This window comes from Saccopteryx bilineata, chromosome 4 (genome assembly GCF_036850765.1).
Source record: "Saccopteryx bilineata isolate mSacBil1 chromosome 4, mSacBil1_pri_phased_curated, whole genome shotgun sequence".
Classification (NCBI taxonomy): Eukaryota; Metazoa; Chordata; class Mammalia; order Chiroptera; family Emballonuridae; genus Saccopteryx; species Saccopteryx bilineata.
The window spans coordinates 22,246,012-22,272,934 of record NC_089493.1 but is presented as its reverse complement, the minus strand read 5'-3'; the positions used below and the strand labels follow the sequence as shown (position 1 = coordinate 22,272,934).

The 26,923-nt window shown below is 38.3% G+C and overlaps 1 protein-coding gene across 15 annotated transcripts in view; it reads left to right on the top strand.

Moving 5' to 3' along the window:
- Positions 1–26,923, top strand: part of NRXN3 (neurexin 3) — a 1,648,091-nt gene that overhangs the window by 1,579,460 nt on the left and 41,708 nt on the right. For 12 of the 15 annotated variants that reach the window (XR_010731057.1, XM_066272928.1, XM_066272922.1 and 9 more), the window contains one exon: positions 14,896–14,974. Coding sequence is in view for 12 of the 15 variants with exons in the window: in XM_066272928.1 (XP_066129025.1) it covers positions 14,896–14,974 (79 nt within the window). In the remaining 3 variants the exon portion in view is untranslated. Of the gene's footprint in view, positions 1–14,895; positions 14,984–26,923 lie in introns of all 15 variants that reach the window. The other 3 variants (XR_010731058.1, XR_010731056.1, XM_066272918.1) reach the window with 1 other exon arrangement.

Below are 26,923 nucleotides of genomic sequence, written 5' to 3'. Positions count from 1 at the left end.
GCCAGCTACACTGTAACCACTTTGAAGGCAGCGGCCATGTTCCATGCGCTACACCCTTGTTATGCCACGCCCTCCTCCTCACCTCATACTTTGCCAGACAGTAGAAGGGTCCTGGAATAGAATGTGTTTAAGGAACCAATCCTTGCCTCAGGTGCTAAGCGCCTTCTTTTGTCTCTGGTATATATGTGAAAGAGACTCTCTTTCAGCAACTCTCAGGAAAAAAATAATACAATAGAAAGAAAGAAAGAAATAATAGGAGACAGACTACCTGCTGGGAGGAAATCTATGTGCTGCAAAAATAGAATGGTACTCGAGTGCCTTCTTCAGTAATGAATGCATAAAAAGCAGCATCTTAAATTATGAATGTGGTTTCTCGTGTTTATAGCCAGGTAATACTGTTTTATTGATTTCTGTTTATTTCCAATCACCTAAAATGAGAGATAGTGTTTGCTTAGCTACCTTGATCCCTAAGAGATCACCTTAAAGCTACTCTGCTGTATTTAGTTGTTTATTTTTTGCTCAAAGTGATTGAATCAATACACATATAAACAAAACACTTTTTTTTTTCTTTGCTCCCTAGAAAACTGGGGGAAAATACTAGAAAAGCTAAATAAAGATGCTAGGCTAAAAAAAAAATAGTTTCAGCAAATGACATATTGATTTCTTTCAAAGAGACAGAGTATAAATTAAAAATATTCTTCTGACAATGTTCTGAAAGATGCCGCTGACTCAGCAGTGTTGGTACTGACTTTCTCTTCCAAGAGGGTCAGCTCCGAAAGACAGCCCGCTTTTCCCGAGATCAGCAAGCTCTCCAAGTTCTCTGCGGGGAGTGTGCCTCACTGATTATGGTAGTAAAAGGCCCTTAGTTCTATAAGATCAAGGTCTCACATCTGAATTTGCCATTCACCACACTACCTCTGTCTATGTTTAAGGAGAGTGTGAAATTTTCAGAAAATTTTGCGGTCATAATTCTCTTTTTTAAAGTAGTTACCTTAAAACTCTTCTCAGAACTGGAAAGAGATTGGAATAAACAAAGGCCAGAACTTGATTATGGAATAGTCTCTAGAATGTTCTTAAATAGTCATCTAGGTCAGTGGTCCCCAACCTCCAGGCTGCGGACTGGTACCTGTCCGTGGGCCATTTGGTACAGATCTGCAGAGAAAGAATAAATAACTTACATTATTTCCATTTTATTTATATTTAAGTCTGAACGATGTTTTATTTTTAAAAAATGACCAGATTCCCTCTGTTACATTCGTCTAAGACTCACTCTTGACGCTTGTCTCGTAAGTTTGACAATTATATTTAAAAATACCACAGTTTTTACACCGATTGCATAATTTTATTTTGTGCATTTATCCGTCCCACCCTAAAGGACGGTCGTGAAAATATCTTCTGACATTGAACTGGTCCGTGGCCCAAAAAAGGTTGGGGACCACTGGTCTAGATAGACACAGAGGGGAGTGAGGCCGTGTCCGTGGGCATTGGAAGTGCCATGCCAGTTTAGAAGCAGCATGCTTTCTCATGCTCTTGAGGGAAGGCTAGTTAAGACCCACAGGCGTAAGGCCAGGAGGGAAACGCAAGGGACCCAGTTTCAGGAGCATAAACTATTTGTCATAATTTGAGTTTCTGAAAACTATGTCAGATTGCTTTGGCCTGTTCAAAAACATTTTGCAGAAATGTTCTCAGGGGCAACTGCAGATTTGGAACCAGTGCAAAATAAAGTAGGAAAAAGCAATGTGAAAGGTACTCAAATATCAAAGTTTTTTTTCTTCTTTCTTCTAGTGTCTCTATTTGTCATAGTGGGGTTTTTTTTATTTGCTATTTAATGCCATTGTAAGTAAAGAAAAGCTGAATTTTAAAATTATTAACATGAATATTACAATTCAATTTTATGTTGTGCAAGGCCAGTTTTAAATGCAAATAGGAGATCATTGAACTCGAATGTAGAATCACTGAAATACACCGTTGGTATTTTACGGCTCATATACGCAGATGTGTTTTGTTCTTACCAGGAGCTTGAAAACACTGCACAAAACTGACTCACCTGTTTTTACTTCACATCTAATGCATGCACCTCTACCAGCACCCTCTAACTTCAGCTGACTGATGCGTAAGCTAGCCCTGAGAGGACAAAGTTCTCTGCTTTGCCCTATCTTTCCCTGTGATGTCATTATTTTCACTGGAAGTGGTTGGCTAGTACAGGACATAAGAAAGGATGTGATAGATTTCCTTGGCTGTTCATGTCTCTTGGAACACTACTGACTTCATTCTGCCTTCTAAGTAACTTCTGTCCCAAGGGAAAGCACAGCCCCTGGGGCTGTCAGTGCCCCCCACTTATTCAGTAGTGTAACACACCTATGTGATCATCTCAGAAGATATGCTATAAAATCGTAAAAAAAGGAAAGGCAAAGAAGGTCAGCTTTGGACTAGGGATTTATTCCTCTTTGTCTAGAAGACAGTGTCAACCTACCTGGAAGAAAACTGGGGAATGCATTTAGAGATATCTGTCGGATTCATCTTACTACCATACACAGTGGGTTACCAGAGGCTTGTGCTTATGGGACATCAGAAACATGATATGTAAATGTGGTGGCGGGAACGGAGTGGACTCACACATTATGTGCATCTCATCTGCTTATGCACATGCCCCATTGTCTCATTGAACTAAACTTACAAAACACAAGTTCAGGAATAAAATGGTTAAGAATTTCACAATGGTGACAGCAGAGCATTAAACCAAGTGCAAGCCCCTTGTGAGCACAGAACCCGGTGTGACTACATAGGTCTTACGCTTGGGATTACACCTGCTGTATTACCAAAACCCATCTTGCCTGTGAATCAATGCTGTTGTTTATAAACCAGGGAAAGGGAAAACTTGTAGGCCTTGCTGTCCATCAGAAATGAAAAATAGCCTTTGCCCTTCCTACATAGATGAACTATTGTGTTTGGTCACAAATCTTGACCAAATTGTGTGTTAAATCAACATACAAGACAAGGGTATCTCTTTTTTTTTTTTATTCTTCTGTGTGTGTATGTTTGTGTATTTGTGTGTATTTTTCTGAAGTGAGAAGTGGGAAGGCAGACAGACAGACTCCTGCATGCACCCTACTGGGATTCACCAGGCATGCCCACTAGAGGGTGATGCTCTGCCCATCTGGGGAGTTGTTTCCTTGCAACGGAGCCATGCTAGTGCCTGAGATGGAGGCCATGGAGCCATCCTCAGCACCAGGCCAACTTTCTTCCAGTGGAGCCTTGGCTACCCTTGGCTCTGGAAGGGGAAGAGAGGGAGACAGGGGAAAGGGTGGAGAAACAATGGGCACTTCTCCTGTGTGCCCTGCCCGGGACTTTCACATGCCAGGCCGTGCTCTACCACTCACTGAGCTAGCAGCTCAGGGACTGGCAAGGGTATCTCCTTACAGCTAGTTGAAGCCTGGGAATGATAAAGTGATGTCTGGAGGCTGAGTCCACCTGGGTTCCTGAATTTCTCATACAATACTACCTGAACTCTCTCTCTCTAACTTTGGGATTTATCATACAAATCAAAGGGCTTTATCTGAATGCATTCCCCAATCATCTTTCTCTGTGGGAGATTGATATTATCTTCCAGACACGAGTAACTAGGGATACATTTTCATTCTAGAGCTGAAATCCTTCGCATTTTCCCTCTTAGGGTTTGAAATCATGTTGTTCAGTTGGTCCTCATTTTTCTCGCAGAGTCCTGACTCAAACTTATCGCTGATCACCTGTAACTCCCTCAGTGTTTTACTGAGTCATATAAAATGCACGAACCTTGCTTTAACTGCCGCTGCTGCTCTGACACCTATATCTGACTTTTCTACTATTACATTACCTAGCTGAGTGGGAGGTATTCTTTTCAGTGTAATAAGGAAAAGGCAGTCTTGTCTCTTTATCCATTGCATTTGACATTCACTTTACTGCGTTTGATTGTTCCGGGTTATTTTCTGTGCCGTATGCTAAGTTCTAGGATATGCTAATATGCCCTTCCTTCTTGTGTCCTGAGCTTGCATTTCTTTCTTAGTTCTTTCTTTAATACTGTATTTCCCCATGTATTAGACGTTCTCATGTATAAGACGCACCTTAATGTTGGGGCCCAATATTTGAGAAAAAAAAGTATTACAAAAAGTTATTGAACTCAAGTTTTAGTCATCATGAAATTCATATAATCCTCATCACTGTCAAAACTCCTGTCCATTTGCTTGTCCTCATCTGTGTCTGAGGACAAATCATTGTCTTCAACAATGCACAAAAACAAGCACGAAAAAGTGGGAAATGCAAGTAAAAATATCTACAACCACTGTTTAAGATGCACCCTGTTTTTAGACCCGAGATTTTTTGAAAAAAAAGTGTGTCTTATATACGGGGAAATATGGTAGGTGTGAACTTCCACAGTGCTCAGTCTCTCAAGGTTGCAGTTTTCAACTCTTTTCTGTGTCAACAGACCTGACAGATGTTCACGAGCATCACACACTCTTTTCAGTAAAAAGCAGTCTATAGATAAAATAAATATTAGGTCATGTTTGATTCCCAATACTTGCTGTTTTCCCACTCCTTTCTCTCTGGCTCATCTAGTATCCCTAACTTCAGCATGAGAGACCAAAGATTGAGAACCACTGCTATTTGCTCTGGATTGAGTGGCTAACCTTAGTTCTGTTTTCAGAGTTGCAGGGCAATATCCAGGACGAGCTTTATCCTGCAATCCCTTTTCTCCTCTAATATTTGGGTCTCAATAAGTCTTCTGAGCTGTGCTCTTAACAGGTCAGGAAAGGCTGTTTTTCCTATGTTGGATCATGAGGTTATATTATGAAATAGTGGGCCAAGAGAAATACCATTTCACAAAGAAATAAGATTCTGTTTTCCCTATTCTTCTTTCAAAAACTCATCTCTTCTCCCTAAGCTATAAAGCAAGAAACAACATGGAGTAATGAATAATATCAACATTTCTGGCAAAAAAAAAAAAAGAAAGAGAAGGAAGGAAGGAAGGAAGGGAGGGAGGGAGGGAGGGAGGAAGGAAGGAAGGAAGGAAGGAAGGAGGGAGGGAGGGAGGGAGGGAGGGAGGGAGGGAGGGAGAAAACACACACATGTGTGATCTCCACAATGAATATTTTTGTTCAGAATTTTAAAATCTATTAACTGATGCCTACATTACTACTTGTGGGCCACATTAATATTTGGCCTTGTTCACTCACACTTTAAAAACTGAGGTTTGGTTTTAGTAATAATATTGGAATAAAGTGCTCACTTAGAAAAAAAATTCCAACTCAAATTTTTTAAAAAAAAGGAGGCCCTGGCCGGTTGGCTCAGTGGTAGAGCATCGGCCTGGCGTGCAGGAGTCCCAGGTTCGATTCCCGGCCAGGGCACACAGGAGAAGTGCCCACCTGCTTCTCCCCCCCTCCCCCCCTCCTTCCTCTCTGTCTCTCTCTTCCCCTCCCGCAGCCAAGACTCCATTGGAGCAAAGTTTGCCCGGGCGCTAAGGGTATGGCTCCTTGGCCTCTGCCTCAGGCGCTAGAATGGCTCTGGTTGCGGCAGAGCGATGCCCCAGATGGGCAGAGCATCGCCCCCTGGTGGGCATGCTGGGTGGATCCCAGTCGGGCGCGTGCGGGAGTCTGTCTGACTGCCTGCCTGCCGTTTCCAGCTTCGGAAAAATACAAAAGAAAAAAAAAAGGAAAGAAGGAAGGCAAGGAGGCTAGACAGTAAGCATACAAAAGAGAAAAGTAGGTTTCTGGAGTTTCAGCTAAATCGTTGGCATTCCTTTGTAATGATTAGACTCTAAATATTCAAAATGACTTTGGCGGTAGACACCAAAAGGTTTACAGAGGAAACAGCTAGCCTTTCTGATTAGCGGTTCTAGAGAGTACTGCACCAATGGACAAACAGCCATCAAAGCCAGACCTTTATGCATACATATTTAATAGAAGTCAGATCTAGATTCCTAGAGATGGTGTGTGGTTTGGTAGGCGTGTTTTTTCCCTCTGCCTCCTAAATAATATGTAATTTCTCCAGGCCAAGAAATAAATTGAAAGGATTTAGAGGGATTTGCTTATCAGTGGAACACCACGTAGCATTACATCCCTCCTGCTTTTGGGAAGGTACATTGAAGTTTGGTTAATCTTCTGTGGTTCAATACTCCTCTTCCCTCTGTCAGGCTGCCTTGAACAACAGATAGATTAATCTCCCTTCTACCTGCTCTCTTCTCCCTCCTCCCTCCCCTCTCTCTTGATCCGCCCTTCCTTTTTTTGAACAGATGGAAGAAAAATCTTAAAACTAGACAGGAAAGAGAGAGGGATAAAAAGGTGCCGAACCACGTTTATTTATATAATCCTGGAAGACCTCAAGAATAAAAATAAAAAAAACCTCAATCCCTAACACAAACTTTGGCTAAGTTTAGTTTGGTTTTTCTGCTTTTAATTAAATCTTAAGTCTGCAAAGGGATTTCCTTAAAGGTTAATTCATCAGCAAAACTTATAAATCATGTCACTCTCTGTCCTGCTTCAGTATATATGCGATGTGAGAAAAGGAAGAATGTGGAGGCTACTGAGGGTGAGCAGAATTTAATGGGAAGCTATTTGCTTAAATTCCTATATCAACTGCTCTCTTTAATGGCAGCAGATAAATAATCCCATTTTTGTGACGGCGGGTACCACTTATGAACGTCACTTCTTTTGCAGCTGATGATTTAGCAGCTGATTGGTGTTTTCTAGTTTGACCTGGCTCAAATCTTGGTATTCTATAAACTCCATGAGGACAACAACTGGGTCTGTCTAGCCCTCAGCACAGTGATTGGCACAGGATAGGCAGGTAATGGGCATTTGTTGAGGGAAGACTGAATAAATGAGTAAAATGCATGCATACACAGAGTTATATATCCAGAACAATATTTTTTTTGTTTCTTTGTTTGTTTGATATTCATTTTTCTTAGAGAGCTGTGTTCCATTTAACCAATTTTGGTCATGCTGAATGAGTATTTTTAGCCCAGGACTTTTCTCTTTAAAGCCTTTTTATCCTATGGAAATATAAGCCAAGTGATGTGTGTATGCAGTCATATCTTACTTGGCAAGTGATTATCTCCAGGAGTGGGTAGCGAGAAGACAGGAAAGTAATATCTTTAAAAAAACACAGTGACATGAACCCAAGAGATGGTTTTATCAATTACAGGGTGCTGTTCCCATCAAGATCCTTCACAGCTAGAGGTAAGACCCAAGAGGGACCCAGAAAGCATCTTAGCCAGATTACAACTTTGTCTCTTAATCAGAATTTACCTCATAATATGCCTCTATCTTTCACACATGAATATGAGTTAAAATCATTTGTTTCCTTTTGCATAAGTGTCAGTGGTTTCTTCTGAGGATGGATATAAAGAGAATGTTCAGAATACAGTGAGATGTAGATAATTACACTTATACAATCTTAACTATGCTTTAAGGTTGTTTCTGCATTGGATTTGAGTTGGGTACGATGATGGAGTTGGTTGCGGGGATGTGAGGGGTTTGAGATTATTGCTTCTAACAAACTTGTCCAAGTTCCGAGTTTTTCTATCTTTGATTCAGTCTAAAAATTATCGAGTAGTGAGTGTGTGTGTGTGTGTGTGTGTGTGTGTGGTGTGTTGCTGGTGGCGGTCATATTGGTGGTGGTGATGGTGGTGGACAGGGCTGTTATCTACCAACATTGATCAAAGATGGAACTATTCAATGGTAAAAGTTTAATTAAAAATTATAATAGATAAATTTAAATCGAAAAGGTCAAACTTCAAAAATTCACTAAAGTTTGTAGATTTACCTAGAGTCAATGGGTTTTTATTTAATTAAAAGTATCTCTAACATCCTTTATTTAACTAGAGAATGAATGCTTATAATGAAGCCAGGTGACACCCTCCCTCTTATGAGATACTGGAAATGCCAGCTCCACCTCAGAATGGGGAGTGTAGAGGGGGTAAAACGAACACAGCAAGCATTTGAAAGAATTTAATTCTTTTTTAGCATAAAGCAGCTGCAGAGATCTATGGCTGTTTTCTGTGGGACTTCAGAATATTTATGAGCCTTTCTCTTTTCCTTTTTCACTAGAAGAAAGGTGATCATCATTCTTGAGTGTGTTATTTATAATTTCATAAAGCCGTTCTGTGGCAGAACTTATTTTATTTTGTGCTTAATCTCGGTCAAATAACCATACTTCCAAGAAGCTGGATGTAGAAAAATGATTAGCCCCCCCCCCCCCCCGAGATGATTAGCTTATTCTCAATATAAGTTAAAGGGCTAAAGGGTGGAATTGGAAGTCACAAATAGACACCTGGGCAGTAAGGAAGAGGCCCGTTGAAACGACCTGGAGCTGTTCTGATCACGGCACAGATGTTTTTCTCAAGGCGAGTAATGGAGAGCGATGAAGGATGATGTCGGACCATCCCTGTGCTGCAGAGGGGCAGAGCTCTTCCAAGTAAATAATTAGAAGCAGGTGATTTTTAGAAACAATAATTCATTGGAGGAAAATGAGAAGCCAGTTTTGTGAAACTGAGGGAACTGGAAGATAAATTTGCCTATAAATTTCGTTGAGTGGACAAAGTGTTGAGCTTTTTTTCTGGCCCAGTTTGTTCTAAGGTAATTTCAATAAACATTCGTAGGGGGAAAAAAAAACCGAATATAAATGCAATAAAAAAACCTTTTTCAGGAAAGGCATATAGAGGGCTCCTGCCAGAAAAGTATTTTATTGAAAGTTATTATAATACTGATCTTTAGTTTTATGATTTCCAATGCAGAACCAAGTTATTTCAACATGTGAATTAAAAATCTGAAATGCATGTTTTAAAATAAGGTAGGGTAAATTATTATTAATATAGGGCTTGGCTAATTAATATATAGGAATGGGTGAATATTTTCTCCTCTGAGTAGACAAAGAAAGGTCTTTAATCTGCACTGTGGAGAATGATTCTAGACCCACGCACGGTGTTTTGAAACCATATGTGGGGCACGGAAGAGGAGAAAAGTCCGGTAGGGCATGGTATTAAATTCACACTCATCATCCAAATTCTCATGAACAACGCGATAATTCAAGTAGCTGCCGTACTGTCGTTCTACTATCTCGCTTCACTCCAGTCACCCTGTACTGCTTATATGTGTGCAAGTAACCTGTGCGTTTTCATACCTATATGCCATTGCAAGACTGTCGATTTCACCTCGCATGCCCTTCTCCTGCCCACAGCGCTCAGCCTACTAGCTGCACTCTGCCTGTCCCAGAGGACTCAGTTCCCACTTCCCCTCTGCCCGGGAGCTAGCTCTTCTCCCCTGCTCTTTGCTCCCTTGGCACCTGGTGTTATGCTACTCAGAGCATTTGGTTTACTATGTTGAGTTTGCTTGTTTATTTGGCTGCCTCCTCAGGGACTGTGAATCCCCAGAGCAGAGAAACGGCATTTTATCTATTACTTTATCCCTCGTAACTGTTACAGTGCTTGACACTAGGTGTTCAATAATATTTATTAAAGTAATAAAGGAATGAGTGACTGAACCAACAAAACACCTCAATAATATAGTCATATATCACTAACGGTGGACCTAGTAGGCCAGCCACTTTCAAATTATTTGGTTTGGCCTGGTCATAGATCTTTTATTCTTCCTTGAATGACTTACGATGTTGGTTTTGACATAAGGAAAGCATAATAGGTAAACACTTTAAGCCTAGCCATCGGGAATTATGAGAGCTTTAAAAAATCATTATGAGGGAGGAAATGTGGAGAAGATGATGTGGAAGGCACCTTGGTGAACATTCTTTTTTTTTTTTTTTATAGAGACAGAGAGAGAGTCAGAGAGAAGAATAGACAGGGACAGACAGACAGGAACAGAGAGATGAGAAGCATCAATCATTAGTTTTTCATTGTGCATTGCAACACCTTAGTTGTTCATTGACTGCTTTCTCATATGTGCCTTGACCACAGGCCTTCAGCAGACCGAGTAACCCCTTGCTCGAGCCAGCGACCTTGGGTCCAAGCTGGTGAGCTTTTGCTCAAACCAGATGAGCCTGCGCTCAAACTGGTGACCTTGGGTTCTCGAACCTGGGTCCTCTGCACCCCAGTCCAATGCTCTATCCACTGTGCCACCGCCTGATCAGACTTGGTGAACATTCTTGACATAACTATACAATTAGAAGAGTTTTTTAAAGCAGAATGAATGGTGGACTGTTAAAAATAGCTGATGTCACTACGAATGTCTAATAACCCCTTGGTTATTATGAGCACTAAAAGAGTTCATGTGTTGACTTCTTAGCACAAAGCCTGAATGTATCAAGTGTTTCATAAGTGGAAATGTGATTAGTAGGCATGATTCTAGAGATATCTTTTTTTTCCAAGATTACTAACTGCTCTTATTTTTTCTACAGAATTATAAGTAATTATGAAAAATGATTGTGATTTGGGGAAAACAAATGCTACAGGTCATTTATAGACAAAAGCCTATAGTTTTATTCTAGTCATAATAACTGTGTCTTGAGTCTGTGTATATCTGCAACATTATACCAGCCTTGGGAACCAATAGTCAAAGATGTGTGCCTTTTCATCCACAGTTCAGAGCCAGACCCTGCATTTACTTAGGTTTGAGGAAGGACACAGATGAGAATACTAAAAAGCACTATGAGAAAAACTTGTGTGTTTGGAGGGTAATTTTGAATCATATTGTCATAACTTTTGGATATGATCCTAAGCTTCTATCATCCTTAAGCCTTGATGTGTAACTTGTTGAATTTTTTACATGGCAGGACAAATATAGCTAAATAAATAAATAAATAAATAAATCCTTAAATACAGTGGGCTTAATCCTGAGTTCCTGGCAAATCAAAGCTTGCTGCCCCTGACAAAAGGGTTTTTCTGAAACTGCAGTGTTCTGCGGTTGACATGGTAGTGTTGGAAGCCAGGCTCTTCAGATAAACAAACATTGGTTTCAGTGTGGGGTAAGGAGGGATTGAGATGTTTGTAATTGCTTTGGGAGTTTCATTGGCTGTGGCTGTAAATAGTGATGATGAGGTTAGAGGGGAAGAAACAGGGATGAATTCACATAAGACCCACAAGGAATTATGGGTCAGAGCCATTGGAAACATCAAATTTCAATTATTTTTCAAGCTCTCTTAGCATCTTCATGAGTATTTTTTTCACAGGGACAGAGAGAGAGTCAGAGAGAGGGATAGATAGGGACAGACAGACAGGAACGGAGAGAGATGAGAAGCATCAATCGTTAGTTTTTCATTGAGACACCTTAGTTGTTCATTGATTGCTTTCTCATATGTGCCTTGACCGTGGGCCTTCAGCAGACCGAGTAACCCCTTGCTGGAGCCAGCAACCTTGGGTCCAAGTTGGTGAGCTTTTTGCTCAGGCCAGATGAGCCCGGGCTCGAGCTGGTGACCTCAGGGTCTCAAACCTGGGTCCTTCCACATCACAGTCCAACGCTCCATCCACTGCACCACCGCCTGGTCAGGCAGTATTTTTTTCTTCATCCCTCTTCATGGCAGATGCATTGCTGACATTGATTGATTTATTGATTGACTGAGTCAGCGAGTTAGTTTTAGCTAGTATTTATTGAGCATGTACCATATGCCAGGAACAGAGCTTCACTTTTAACATTACATTTAAATCATTATCCAATCAATGACAAGACTCTATGTTTATCCTACTTTACAGATGATCTAAATGGGGTTAGGAGAAAGGTAATAGCTTGCTCCCCCCAGGTTACCAAATGACAGTGTAGTAGAAAGAGTCAGGCTTGCTCTTACCATACTCCACTAGTCTGGCTCCCATTTAACATGTAACAAGTCTGCCCACCATTTATCGGAGCTAATGGTATATGAGCTTTTGTTACCTGGAGGAATGTTGCAATTGTCCATATTCATAAAAGATCAGCAGAACACACATCTCTGGGAAGTGGGGCCCAGGGACAGTGAGCTGGGAAGAAGGGGAGGTGGGAACACGGAGAGCGGAAGAGCAAGTGGGTGGGCTCTGCAATGGGGACAAGGGTCATTGTGGGAACAGAAGTTGAGGTGGCAATGGGGAAGGAGAGTGTAGCTATGCAGAGTGTCACCCAAACCACAGGGGAGAAATCTTGTATAGTATTATGACACGGAGGAAAGAGAATAGTACTGTAAATATCCTTTCATCCTCAGAGTCTAGTACATTTCTTGAAAACAACAAATGAAAAACTTTACATCATTTCTTTAGCCAATAAAAATGAAGATAGCTTTCTTGGAATTAATTTAAAGACTCTACTAATATTCTGCTAATGCGTTTTTTGGTTTCTACTAGAGTTATACACTGTTTTTTATATATTTGCTTAATGACCACTTTTTTTTTTTTTTGCCTGGCCTTCTGTTCTTGAGATGAGGTCACTAGATTTTCATTAACTCTTAGGCTCCACTCATTTCTAAAGACCAAAGCTAGTTAAGCAGTATATGGGCCATTTTTCAAGGTCCTTATAATCAGGTCACCAACAATCAATTTCCAATTGATTATACTTTGCAGGTGTATTCTCTACCACTTGTTTATTACCCCCCTCTAAGGAGTTTTGTTTAGATTTTCTTTTCCCTAATTGCCCTTTTCCCATAAAATTTTTAATACCACAAATATACTATATATTTATTTAAGTACTCTGGGCTGTTGGTAAGGCATAAATCCTTGTAATATATAAGATCTGCTCCCTGGACCCAAAACAATCATTTCTACCTCAGGGGAGGTATCGCCCCCATAGATAACACATGCTTTAGAAGGATTGAACAGTGATTATGGCCCTTACAAAAATGCGATTTGCCTCTTCTAATTGCTTTCTGCATGTGTGCAGTTAACATTTATTTCTTTGCTACTTTCCTGGCCTGCAAGTGGATCTGCGTAAGGCCCATCACAACTGGAACCTCCAGGGGAGTAGGCTCACCATTTCTCTAACAGAAAAAAATGGCGCCCCAGGGCACAACTGACAGCATCGGGTGCTGGAAACAAAGCACACACTTCAGTAGTGTCTAATTGGAGAAAAATGTATGTTTGAAAATTCTTTTTCTATTAACTTTAAGGAAGAACAGGGGTTGAAGTATCTGCCTGTCAGATGTAGAATAAAGATTAATAACCGGGTTTAAGGCATTTCTCTGCCACTGTCAGTTAAGTGAAATCAATCACCTAATGTGGTTTCCTTGCTGTTCATTGCTGTGTCCGGTAATTCCATGCCTGGTATGTCTGTTACAGAGGGTGCTGTCTGGGAATGCTAAGCGTATGAGTTGTCACGTGTCCTTGTTCACTGAGGCTGCCATAACCACCGTACCACAGGCTGGGTGGCTTAAACAACAGAAACTTATTTTCTTGTAGTTCTGGAATCTAGAAGTCCAAGATTGAGGTGTCAGCTGAGCTACTTTCTTTTGAGGCCGCTCTTCTTGGCTTGTAGATGGCTGCCTTCTCTTGTGCCTTCACATTGTCATCCTTCTTGGTCTGTGTATGTCCTAATCTTATCTTTTGATAAGGGCACCAGCCAATTGGATTAGGCTTCCCCTAATAACCTCATTTATACTTTCTTACCTCTTTAAAGACCCCCATCTCCAAATATCAGTCGCATTCTGAGGGCTGGGAACTAGAACATCCACGTGGGAATTAGAGGGGATACAATTCAGTCTATAACATCATGTGAGAAAGGGTATAAAGAACCCTATGTGGACCACAAACACATACTTAGACTAAGACATGTGTTCAGATTCTCACCATACTTCATATTTGTTGTGTATCCTTTAGCAACTTACTTGACCTCCACAAACTTCAGTTCTTTTTAAAAGTATAGTAACTATTCCTATCCCAAAAGATTGTTTTGAGTATTATATTGAATTAATTCATGATAACTATAATTAATAAATGTATATGCATGTCTAGTATAGCATCTACCTTGTAATTGCTTTCCTCTTGAATATAGATTCATACTTCAGTGCATTAGGAATAACAAGACCAGCAAGCCAGTATATATATTGAATACCCTTATGTCTATAGTAGGGCAAAAGTTTGTTTTCTATATAAGATCTACAGAATAGTTGATTAAATTCAACAATGATTCTTGTGCATGCACACTGTGCCAGGCACACAAAGCAGTCCTCTCATCTACTGTGTAGCAAGGGCCCCTCTTACTGCCCATACCCACAGTCCCTATATTTCTTCCAGCAGAGTCCCTGGCACTGGGGAGTTTCTGTAAGATTTAATAGGAAAAAAGAATTATCTCAAGTTGAATTGCTACTGTTGCAACAAAAGCTTTCTCCCTTTTCAGAAACAGCCTTACCTGTGTCTGAAAACTGTCGTGGGGTCTCTCTCTGCTGGCCTGCATTACTAATTCAGCTAATTGCAGCATTTCCATGAAGAAATCAGTGCTAGCAAGAGAAGCCCTTATGAACAGACTACATTCTACCACATCCATTAATTATGCCAGCCTATGGATTCACAACTACCAAATCATATATGCTTGAGACCAAACATCATATGCATTTGAAACTTTCTCAAAGCTGCAGTGCACTTCTGGGTTGGCTTACATTCTTGCATTGCCCACCATTTGAAATAGTCCTTTTCCTGCCCTTCTGATTCTCCAAATTGAAATTAACATCAGAATAGAGTCAAGCTACGCAACGTGATGGAGCGGAATGGATAGGAGTCTCCTAGAACCACTGGGCTTCATGTAGGACCCACGCAAATTGTCTGGATCTGGAGCCATTCATAGCGAAACGGGAGTTAAAGATTCCGCATCCTACAGCATGCCCTCTTTAGGGAAGAGAAACAGTAATAATGACTGAGGCAGGACACAGTGATAGATTGTTTATACCTTTGTTCATTGGTTTCCTTATCTCTCTCTCCTCTCTCTTCCCCCTACCCCATTGTTTTTTCTTTGACATGCACAGCCAACATCAGATGACCTTGTATCATCTGCTGAATGTTCAAGCGATGATGAAGACTTTGTTGAATGTGAACCGAGTACAGGTAGGTTAGGTCAGTCTTGTTTCGCTTGCTTTATATTTTCATTTGCAAAAAACAATACATACATATATGTGAATATACATGTGTTTTATATATAGTATAGTGTGTTAATGTGTGTATTTCTTATATCTATATATGTATAAGTATACATATATAAATATTAATATATAATCTAAAGCATCAAGTCCCATGGAAAGAGTGACAATGGGAGGAGTGACAAGATCCCTGGGAAATTTAAAGTCAGTTCCTTAATAGCTAAAGAAAAATCCATGGTATACAACCTAACTTTGACCACTGGAACAGTGAATGCTTAGCAGCCTATTGCAGCTATGACATTGACAGGGCAGGATGGGGACATGAAGAAGCCTATATTGTAATGACTTCAAAAAAAGCTTGAACCCAAAGTGGTGCTATAATGATCATTTAAACCTCATGAAATGTTCTGAGCCTACATGGCAAACCAAACCAAACTAAAAACCAAACCACAGCAGAAACGTTTTCCATGGGATTTCAACAGCAGTTAACATGGCATTACATTTCTACTAATTTTGTTCATTGGGTGTTTAAAGAATTTATGCAGCAGACACAAAATTAGTTCTGAGCCATGCCATGTAAACAGCTGAGATGCTTCAAAATGTATTTTCAGTGCTGAAGTTGAGAGGACTTTGGCAATTAGAAGCTTCAATGTGTTCCCCATTTGCACCCCGATACATTTTGATGTTTTATGGTCTTTCTTTATAGTGAGCTATATATGATATAATGTCCAGCAGGCAACTGCAGTCCCTGACTATTTCCTATCAACTGTCCCAAGTCATCTGTTTTGAGACTTGCTTTAAGTTAAACTTTAATATGTATATATATATAAAATATATAATAGAGAACAGATATCATTGAATTTCTGTGTATGTTTAAGAAAATTAAAAGCTGGAGTTGGGTTAGGATCGTATTTCTGCAAAAACCAAGAGAAATAAATAGAACTTTCTAGTTGATTCTTTGGGTTGCTTTAATTTTTTTCCCTTTCCTTTAAAAGAAAAATGAGGCAAGTCATTAAACAATTTATTGGGCTAATTCTAGAGAAATCTAAATTTCATGACAAAATAATATAGTGCTAGTAAAAATTTTCTATTTGTTATCCCAAAATGATTTATAATTTTTCAAAACTTGTGGAAGCCTGACTGCTGGTGTCTTGTAAGTGGATTTGGATCCAGGAAGTTCAGTGAGTTCCTGTCCTTCGCATTACTGAGGGACATAATACTCTGTGGGGCCTTTTCACATTGGAGTGTGATCTGTTTCTTTGGGAACTCAGCTGTGTGGAAGAAAAGTAACTGTGACCTAGTTCATAAGAATTTTTCAAATTATTATATAATTATCTCAATGTATTAAGTGAGGTTTTTGACTCTAGAAGGTATTATTATAAGTGAAATAAGTCAGACAGAGAAAGAACTATAGTATGTGGTTTCACTTACATGTGGACTCTAAAACAAAGCAAACTGAACCAAGCAACCAATCAACCAGAATAAAAACAGACACATAGAAACAGAGGTCAAGGGGGATGGTTGCCACGTGGAGGGGGGAATGAGTGAAAAATGTGACGGGGAATATAGTCAGTAATATTGTAATAAGCCTGCAGGATGACAAATAATTAACAGAATTAGTAAGGTGATCACATTGTAATATAAAAATTTTGAATCACTATACTGTATACCTAAAACTAATATAATATTGTATATAAACTGTACTAAAATAAAATAAAATAATAAAAAAGGCAAATGCATCCAATCTATACCAGAATTTGGACACCAAATTTTATTCATTAATTCATTTAATCAGTCATTCAATAAATATTTCTTAGCACTTAGATAGGATACAATGTATCTATAAATTTGAGTCTTTCCTATTCTAATAATTCTCATAAATGAATTGTCAGAGAGACCAGAAGGAAATTTACTATCTAAATTACCGCTCCAACAAATACCTTCTGTGATTATTAGGCATGTGCTAGGTATTATGGATTCAAATATGAATATGGCATGACCCCCATATTAACTTATTCCATGGTTAATATTTTAAGATACCTAGATTTTAATTTGGATCTCCTGTTTGTTCTTTTTCTGGTTTTCTTGCTTTTATAGCAGTGATAGCTATATACATATACATATACAAAAATCTTTATCAACTATTTAGATTTTAAGCCTCCTTATAAAAATTGAGGCCTGAGCATTTTAAAATATTACCACCATCTTTCCTTACCATCTACCCCCTCCCACATAGTCATCTCCATAGCAACCTCTGTCATAATACAGAGGACTTTTCCAAATCTCAGATTCATGAGTTTTATAGTTCTTGGATTGTCGGTATATATTAGCATTTGATATTGAACATGAACAAGTCCACACTTGAATGGCCACAAACTAAGCCCATTTGCTTTTTAATGATTGCATAGGAGTTTCAGCTGATTCAAAGGCAGAGGACAAAAATTCAGTGCCAGTATTTTCTTTAGTAAGATAATTCCATGGGGGGAGGGTGAAAGATTAAAGCAGTTTTTAAACTGTCTGTTCTTTTCTGCAATGGAGTATGGGAAGGATATAGAAATAAATCAGCTAACAGAGTGCCCACCCTGGAGCAGCTAAGATGTCGCTCTAAGACACAGGTATTGATGGCCCTTGCCTAGGATTATTCAACTCATCACAGTTGAAGGATGAGCATTTCTTCTTTCTAATTTTATTTACTCCATAAAGTATTCCTGGCAAATGACTCAAATGCACAGGGAAATATGTCAGGGGCATATTTAAAACAGGAAAGGGATAGGCATTCCTACTGATGCAGAAGTTTTGCCCTGGGAACCTGACTAAATACCGATGAAGGTGACATATTTTAGAGCTATGAAGCCCTTTTTTGCATTATGTGGAAAATATCTCTATAGCTTTCTCATTTTCCATAAAAAAAACAGATTAAAAATTAGAAACAAACAGTTGTTTCTGGTGCTAAGTTTTGTACTACCTGGAGAGAAGGCTTCCACTGCCCATGCAGCAGTGGGCAATGGTGATATCTACATAACTTTGACCTAAATTGTTAATCTTGAGATTCTACGTGAATATTTGATATTTAAATTCTTGTTTTGAACATCCTAATGCACTATCTCAGTCTCTAAAATGTTACTTTTTCCAGGCCTGATAGTTGATAGTTACCCTGATTACTCAGGCCTTCCTTGTTCTATCGTACTTAACATCACCTTGTCTTGGCTCACTGTATTAGCAAGTCTATGATTCTGTAGCTGTCTCAGTTATAAGGTATCTAACTTCTATAAGTTATTTTCTGATTAATTTAGGCCTACTAGTAGCTCTTGCTTCATAACTTTAGGCAGTTTATTATATGCTACTTCAACAACCTTTCTTTTCATGTGGGCATCAAATTTTAAATAAAATTAGTTTTCTTCTTTAATCTTATTTAAATCGGAATCAGGTTCAAAGCTGCTGGTTTTAAATCAGGTAAATCAGGTAAGCGATTGTCTTTCACACCAAAGTCCCACTTCGGCAATTAGTATCACCGTGTTTTGGTGCAGCTTCATCATATCATGTTTAGAGACCATGTAAAATTTTTACTGGAGTTTAGTTGATGATAGTATGGAAATCGTCTAAATCCAATAGATCTCAAATATTCTCCATATATTTTCTCAGAAAAAAAAAAATAGGAATGAGTAAAACAACCACCACCTAAACCATGACAAAACACAGAATAAAAGCTCAATTAGTATTTATTGACTGAATTTGTATGAGTCACAAAGTACCACATATTCTTAAATTAAAATGGGGTGTTTTTATACTTCTACATTTATCTCCCCTTAAACAGCTAAATAAAACCTGTTGAATTTCTTTAAAACTACAATTTTATATAAGTAAATATCACCTTAACAAATACACATTTCTTTTTTCTGATGTTAGAAGTGGGGAAGCAGTCAGACAGACTCCCACATGCGCCCTTCCGGAATCCACCGGCATGCCCACTAGGGGGCAATGCTCTGCCCATCTGGGGCATTGCTCTGCTGCATCCAGAGCCATTCTAGCGTCTGAGGTGGAGGCCATAAAGCCATCCTCAGCGCTTGGGCCACCTTTGCTTTAATGTAGCCTTGGCTGCAGGAGGGGAAGAAAGAGATAGTGAAGAAGGAGAGGGGAAATGGTGAAGAAGCAGATGGGTGCTTCTCCTGTGTGCCCTGGTTGGGAATTGAACCAGGGACTTCCACACGCTGGGCCAACACTCTACCGCTGAACTAACTGGCCAGGGTCAAATACACATTTATTTAACAAAAAGTGTTCTCTACTTTCCCTATGCCTTTTAGTCCTGGGAACTAGATAATTTTATAATGATTAATAGGCAAGATTATGTTTTCTTTTTTTTTTAATTTTTTTTTTTTTCTGAAGTTGGAAACGGGGAGAGACAGTCAGACAGACTCCCGCATGCGCCCGACCGGGATCCACCCGGCACGCCCACCAGGGGCGACACTCTGCCCACCAGGGGGCGATGCTCTGCCCCTCCGGGGCGTTGCTTTGCCGCGACCAGAGCCGCTCTAGCGCCTGGGGCAGAGGCCAAGGAGCCATCCCCAGCGCCCGGGCCATCTTTGCTCCAATGGAGCCCTGGCTGCGGGAGGGGAAGAGAGAGAAAGAGAGGAAGGGGGGGTGGTGGAGAAGCAAATGGGCGCTTCTCCTATGTGCCCTGGCCGGGAATCGAACCCGGGTGCCCCGCACGCCAGGCCCACGCTCTACCGCTGAGCCAACTGGCCGGGGCCAAGATTATGTTTTCTGAACATTTGCTTTCAGAACTCAGAATTGAGTCTTTAAAGTATAAAACCATAATGAAGCCACATGAATCAAATGGAAATGTACAGAAGTATATTTGAATCACTATTTACCTACAGTCGATGGTCAGGAATTTAACTTTCCTAATTTATAAAAGTTGATTATGTTCCCCACAAAAGATGCCAATGTCTACTTAATATTTCAGATTTGTGACTTTGCATATAACCCTTTTCCTTTCCAAATATACTCTGTTGATATTAAATTGTGCAGGAAGCTCATATTTCATCTTCATCCTTACATCTTTGGATTTAAAAAGAACAAAAATATAGATGATCTGGAGAGAACTCAAATAACCTCTAGAAAAATGGATTTTCTCGTGAGATTCTGGAAGCCAAATAACAATTACTATCTTTACAGAGTTCACCTTTGTGATCTAAAAATTCTGAAATATAGAGAAATTGATTAAATTGACTTTCCATTTCTTCTCTCTTCCTCCCCTCTGTGTCTATCTCCAGTACCTCCATCTTTGGAAATAGAAATAACATCCAAAACATGTGTTCTTAGTTTAGCTTTTATTTGTAATTATAAATGACCAACTTCCTGAAAATTGTATTCTTAAAGAGTCAAAATCTAAAAGTTCTGGAAACAATGGTTACAGAGGAGAGGAAAAAAGTAAAGTGAAATACCTTTTCAACCTGACAAGTGGGCACGACAATAATAAACAACTATATTGATTCATTTAGCCATTACCTAGAGGTGTATTTTTCTGTTTGTCAATTAGCCAAGGTATTTCCTTCCACTTTTGCTAAATGTCCTTTGATCAAATATCCAGGGACAGCAGCACTTGTACCAGAGGACAGACAATGAAAGGAAGTAAAGATGAAATATATCCCTCCATCAATAGGACGGTACTAAACAACTTTTGTGATGGTTGGATTGAGGGGGATGTTTAAACTAATGGCAGTAATCTGAGATCACAAAATAATTGGTATTACCTGAGTGGTTCTCAAATGTATTCTTACTCCTCAGATCTACAGTCCTCACATTTGTATCTGGTGTTATTGTAAGTTTCACCATACTGTTCAACCCAATGCGGGTGAAATTTAAATTTAGCAAAATACCAACAGCATACCCAGTTTGTGTTCTCCGGGTGGAACTGGATTCTTAATCTTTATCAGTTTGAGACACATCAATAAAGTATTTATAATGTGAAAATCTGGCACTGAATTGCTTAAAGGCTCGCCAAATCATTCAAGTTTTTATTTGCTGAAACTCTAGAAAATGCAGCTGCAATGTTAAGACAATAATAGTTTTTTTTAAATGGAGGATAAGAAGAAATAGAGCCATGTTCTTCAGGATCCATGGTTGAAAACAAGTAAATTGCAGATCATTGGCCTTAAATATGATGTTTGTAAAATCATATGTGTTTATAGAAACACATTTATATTTTGTCATTAGTGTCTCTGGCAAGCTTGAAAAGTTAGCAAATTTAGATTTTTATTACAAAGAAAGCTATTTTTATTTGACTTTAGAAAGATTTTTCCAGGTGGAGATTCATGATTGGTAAATAGAATTATGCTTATATTAGTCAAGTGGCAATCAGTGTATAGTAGAATAGTAAATGCTAAATAACATGAGATAGAAATGTTTGAGGATCACAGTGTCCAAACTTCATCTTGAAGAGCTCAAGTCCACTTAAAAACATTTCAAATAAAGTGATAACAGAAATAATCTGAGAAATGATTTAGCTTCGGAAAGTGGAAAGTAAATAGATGCAAAATTCATTAATGTTATTAATTGTTATTAATCTTTTGGCTCTGGACATCAGTCATTTTTATATTTGAGTTATAATATTTCTAATGAATAAAAAAGCAAACAGTTATTCACATATTAGGTATAGGTTAAACCTTACCAATTGTTTAATTTTTTTTGCTGATCTGTAAATTAATAGAGTACATCATTGGTACATAATGTCCCAAATTTAATAATACAGTTTTTGTCTTCATTCATTAACCTTCTCAGATAAATCATATCACTTTTTAATAACACCCTCTACCCTAATCCAAACTAATTTTTAAGCTCTTGGAACAAATATGTTTTCTTTAAATCTCTAATGTTAAATTTTTTTTTTGAAAATTAGAATAATAACGGAAATATAAGTATGGAAAAGTCTCTTCATTGGCTGTTAAGCAGTTAGGCAATTCATAGCTCAGGCATGGTGTGCCTTATACATACCGATCATATATTGACTATTATCATGGATTCCATAACAAAAATAAAAATGCAATAAAAATTAAAAAATTAAAAAAATTATATTCATCTCCATAATCCAAAATATTTTTGGTGTGCTAGGAAGAGAAAAAAATCAATAAGATTAATGTGTATGTATACACACTTTCATATGAAAGATTAGTAAATCACTTATTTATAAAACATTTTTTAGTGACTACTATGAGTTCATTGTCTGGTAGGGTAGATGGAGAAGTAAGGGAAATAAAAGGAATGAACAGATAGGAAGGGAAGAAACAGTGTGGACAATGAATGGAAATTGAACTCTAAAAAGAACTCTCTAATTCAACAAAGAGCATATCCCATTCATATGGTCAAGAAAAATCACAGATGACGATGCCAGCCAGTGACAAAATTAGGCTGGGGGCACAGAATTTCCAACTGATTATAACTGGAGAATTAATACAATTCAGTCATATAAAGTTTTCTTTGAATTCCATATATACTGAAGCTCTAGAGCCAGGGATTCTTTAGGTAATAGGTTAAGGATGGGCCTGTTAAATGTCAAGCCAAACTCACGAGAACTTCCTGATTTCAAATACCAGTGCAAGTAGTTGATAAGTTGATAAGAAGTAAGCTTAATGAAACCATTAAGCGAGTCCCCCATTAAAAAATTAATAAATAAAGAGGGATTGGGTTTTAAAAGACAGGTTTTTATGGGTTTTCTTTTATTTTTTATGTTCTATATTTTTTCTCCCATAAACCCCAGTATATGTACTGTGTGTATATATATACATATATTTATATATGTGTATACTAAATATATAGTGCCTATTACTCCATATATATGTAGACACAGTATAAATGATATTAGACTAATGTAAACAGAGATTAACAACAGCCCCTGCCATCAGTCATGTGTTTTACACAGAAATTCACGCCATCATTCTTACATCAGCCAACATGAACATGCATGATACTGTTTTAACTTGGTGAACAGAGCATGTTAATTTTTATTTAGGTTTTGTTTTGTTCTTTATCATAATTACAATGATGATTCCATAATTCAGTTATCCTTCAGAGGGGTGGAGAGAAAAAATTATACAGATATATCTATCCATATATGCACCTTCCTGTGTGTGTGTATATATATACATAGATATATGCCTTGTACATATCAGAAGAACATTTCTGTCATTTCACCTCATCTTGTGCCGCATGAATTTTTGGTGGTTCAATTTGCTTTATTTTGTTTTGGTTCATTTTTAGTATTTTGGTCATTATGGCTATTTTTAACTCATTGCTATACTTTTATGAGCAATTAAAATCATTTTTAAATACTGAGAGATATATAGATATACAAATCAAATAAGGCAACAAAATCTTTTCTTGCCATCCTTATCTCAAATATTTCCCCCTTCAGCATATCCCTTCAGTATTTATGCATAAAACAAAACAAGCCCCAGTAATATCCAAGAAAGTTGTGTACAAAAGAATGAAATACTGTGTCTTCCTCTTCTTCCTCTGATGTATATTTTTCCTTTTAGTTTCCTTCCTTTTCCCTTTTAATTTTTCCCCATATCTGCACAGACCACTTGCCTTCACTCTCTCTCCCCTTTATGCCAATTAAGAAGACAAATGCTCCAGGACAAAAAAGAAAGAAAGCAAAAGAAATACATGCAGAAACAACAAGGATAGAAACACATCCCTCTCCACAAATTTCAGATGGCATAAAAAGAATTTTATTGCAGATGTAGAGCATTTGTTGTATCTTTTCTTTCTGGACAAGCCCAGGATCATTGTGTGGCATGCAGTTGCAGTTTCATAGCTAATCAACTAATCATGGCCTCCGTCACCAATGCATGGGCTGTAATGACACCATCTTGTGTTTCATCCAAGTGACACATCCAGGCTAACCCAACAAGTCCAGTGTATGAGTTGTGGGGGTAACTTTCTTTTGTAGTTATAATGCCATGGGTTCTCATTTTTGTTATTATTTGCATTGGGGCACAGTAGCCTCAAGAGCTGCTCTCGCAGCATCTCTGTCTGGTTTTGTTCTTGTGTTTGCTTTCCTTGGCATAGCAGTCAAGCATGTGTCTCTTGTCTGGCCCATCTGTCTTGCCATCTTGTCTTGGAGTCCACTGTCGTGGTATGGTTCTGTGATTCTGTTCTCTGTTTGTAACACGTGATTTGAAATCCTCTCCCTGTATTTCTCACTTCCCTGTTGTTTCTACTTTGAACCTTACCCCTAGGGAACTTCACAAAGAAGCAAAACAAATTTTCAGTTGAATTTTAAGGCCAATAACTGTGGCTTGCATCTGGAAGTCTTAAATTGCATTTTTTTTTTAAACCTAGCTAAAGAGGCAGAACCTACCATGGGAAACTGCTAATGGTAATAGCCAAACAACCACCCAATCAACAACAAGAAACCCTTGTTGACTTCTTTGAGATGATTAAATGGGTTTACTGTGAAAGAGATGGCATGCAAGAGCTAATTTTCAAAGAGTTTTTTTTCAGTTTATCAAATTTCTAGTTAAACCTTTCTTTGGGAACAGATCAACAGAATTTTTTTTTTCCAGAAAATGCTAGTAAATGAACATCACTATCTCAGCTATATAGATCAGTGCCTGTTCCTAAATTGGTGAGAAATTTGTGGTAATCTAAGTGATTTTATTATAAAATTTATTAATGTTTATGTATTTCAACCTAAGATATAAATGTGCAAGGCATCTGAAGGGGGAAAAAAACTTTATAACTCACTGGTTCTACCTCATTCATATTTCGAGGTAAGCTTATCTTTTGCTCTTTCTGAGTCAAATGATACATATTTTATTTTATTTTTTAATTCATGGAAGCATTAGAGAGCCAACACTTACTTCAACTTGGACCTAAATTCTTTCTCTTCTATTTCCAGAGAATATGACATACACAATAGCTCTAGTTCTGAGAATAAGGTCTAAATATCTTGAGACAGAAGTAGAGTCAAATGTCCAGTTAATGATTCAGATGCTGGATTATACCTGTGATTATCCAGGAAATTTGCTGCATAACTTGTAATAATTTGGTTTGTTTGACACTAACAATTTGAAAATGGTTCTTTGTAAGGACTTCACCTCTTTATTGATAAAGATTGAGTAGGAGAGTATAAAATAGGTGTAAAATGGATTAGTAGATTAAAGATTTTTGAAACAGGTCTTAAAGTAGTCCATAGTTTTAATTGGAAGTAGAAAAAGCTTTTCAAAGCAGATAATTTTATGGTGAGATGTTTTGGTCATGTCAGGGTAGCTCTTTGCTGCTGGGGGTGGGGAGGAGCAAAGAGGAAATTAATGGGCTCTGTGGACCATGGAGAATGTTCTAATGAAGGAGGTAAGGGAGAGAGGGAAGAAGGAAGAGAGAGAAGGTAGATAAAGTATGAGGGAGGGTTATTCATGATGAGCCGGGTAAGGCACACATACAACCCAAATCTGTTGTATTTGCCAATTTCTAGGATGTGAAACATCCTCACCATCGTTGGTTGCAAGCTACAAACATGGCAACTCTGAAGTCAGAAGTGGGAAGTAATTAGCATATGACTGTACAGTATGTTCACTATGCAGTTACTGTAGACATCAGTAACCTCAAGAGCATAGGTAGTAGTAAAATGTAGTAAAATAACTAGGAAGGAAGGAATTTTAGGTTTCTACCTTTGTTTTTAATGTAGTGCATTTGATTGTAATTTTGTCTATTTTAATTATTTATAATGGCTGTGTTTAGCAACCGAATAGCAATCAATTGTCATGAACTGGCTCTAAGCACAGAACTGGCCCAGGTATCATGCTGAGTGCATTCAAATATGGTATTTATTTAAATCTCATTTCAAGTTGTTGTGAGGGGGAAACTGTGATGGTCATCTTACAGTTAGAAAACTTGGGATTCAGATAGCTTGCTTTTCCAAGGTCACATATTTGAGCATAAAATTCAAATCCCAAACCTGTTTGAAAACATATACATTTTATTTCTGTTGCTGTGTACACAGAGGATCAAGCTTAAATACATATTAAAGCTCTAAATTGTGGACTGTCATGTGCTCATTTGCACAACTTTCACTAATTTTGTTTCCTCAAGATGAAGTTGTAAATACTCCTCTTGTAACTCTAAAGATGAGCCAGACATTTCCTAGGTTTGCAAATATTGTTTTCTGAGCTTTGGAAAAACTATAACGGATACGTTTCTTAGCACCTACTGTAGTTCTAATCTCCAGCATGATCCCATTACCCAGTCCTTACGTTTCTGTCACTTTTAAAATATAGTGAACTTTATTCAGTCACCACACTTGATGTGTGTTAATGAACCAAATGTAGAATAAAATACATTGATGTGCTTTACTTCCACACTTTCTCAGAGCGCAAACTAGTATACGAACATGTAAACACCATGACAAACCTTGTATTGCAGAAAATGACTGCAGCTTTTTAAAAAATTTTATCTTACTGTTACCTACTTAAGCAGTGATTTGTGAAAGAGCTTGGGGTTCTGGGGATTGAAAGGAACGTGCTGGATCTATTAACCCATCTAATTTAACAAGATAGATTCTCTGATTGGGTTTCTAATAGAGCAGTACTTTACTTTGATTTGGTGTCAAGGTTCAGTTGCCCCTGTGATTGACCTTCAATGACAACATACATATTATTTAATAAAGTCCCTTGGAGTTATTTCTAGGCTTTTACCTACAGGCTAGCTCCTGTTGCATCTTGTCTTCTTCACTGAGTAAGTATTCACCGAGCACTTACTGTATTCAAGGATAGTGCTAAATACTTTACAGTCCAACTTCTTTAATCCACATCGCAATGCTTTGAGAGGCTATTATTATCACCTTCATTTTCAAGTGAGTAAACTAAGGCACAAAAGAGCTAAACACGTTGTCCAAAGTCACACAGAAGGAAGTAGAAGA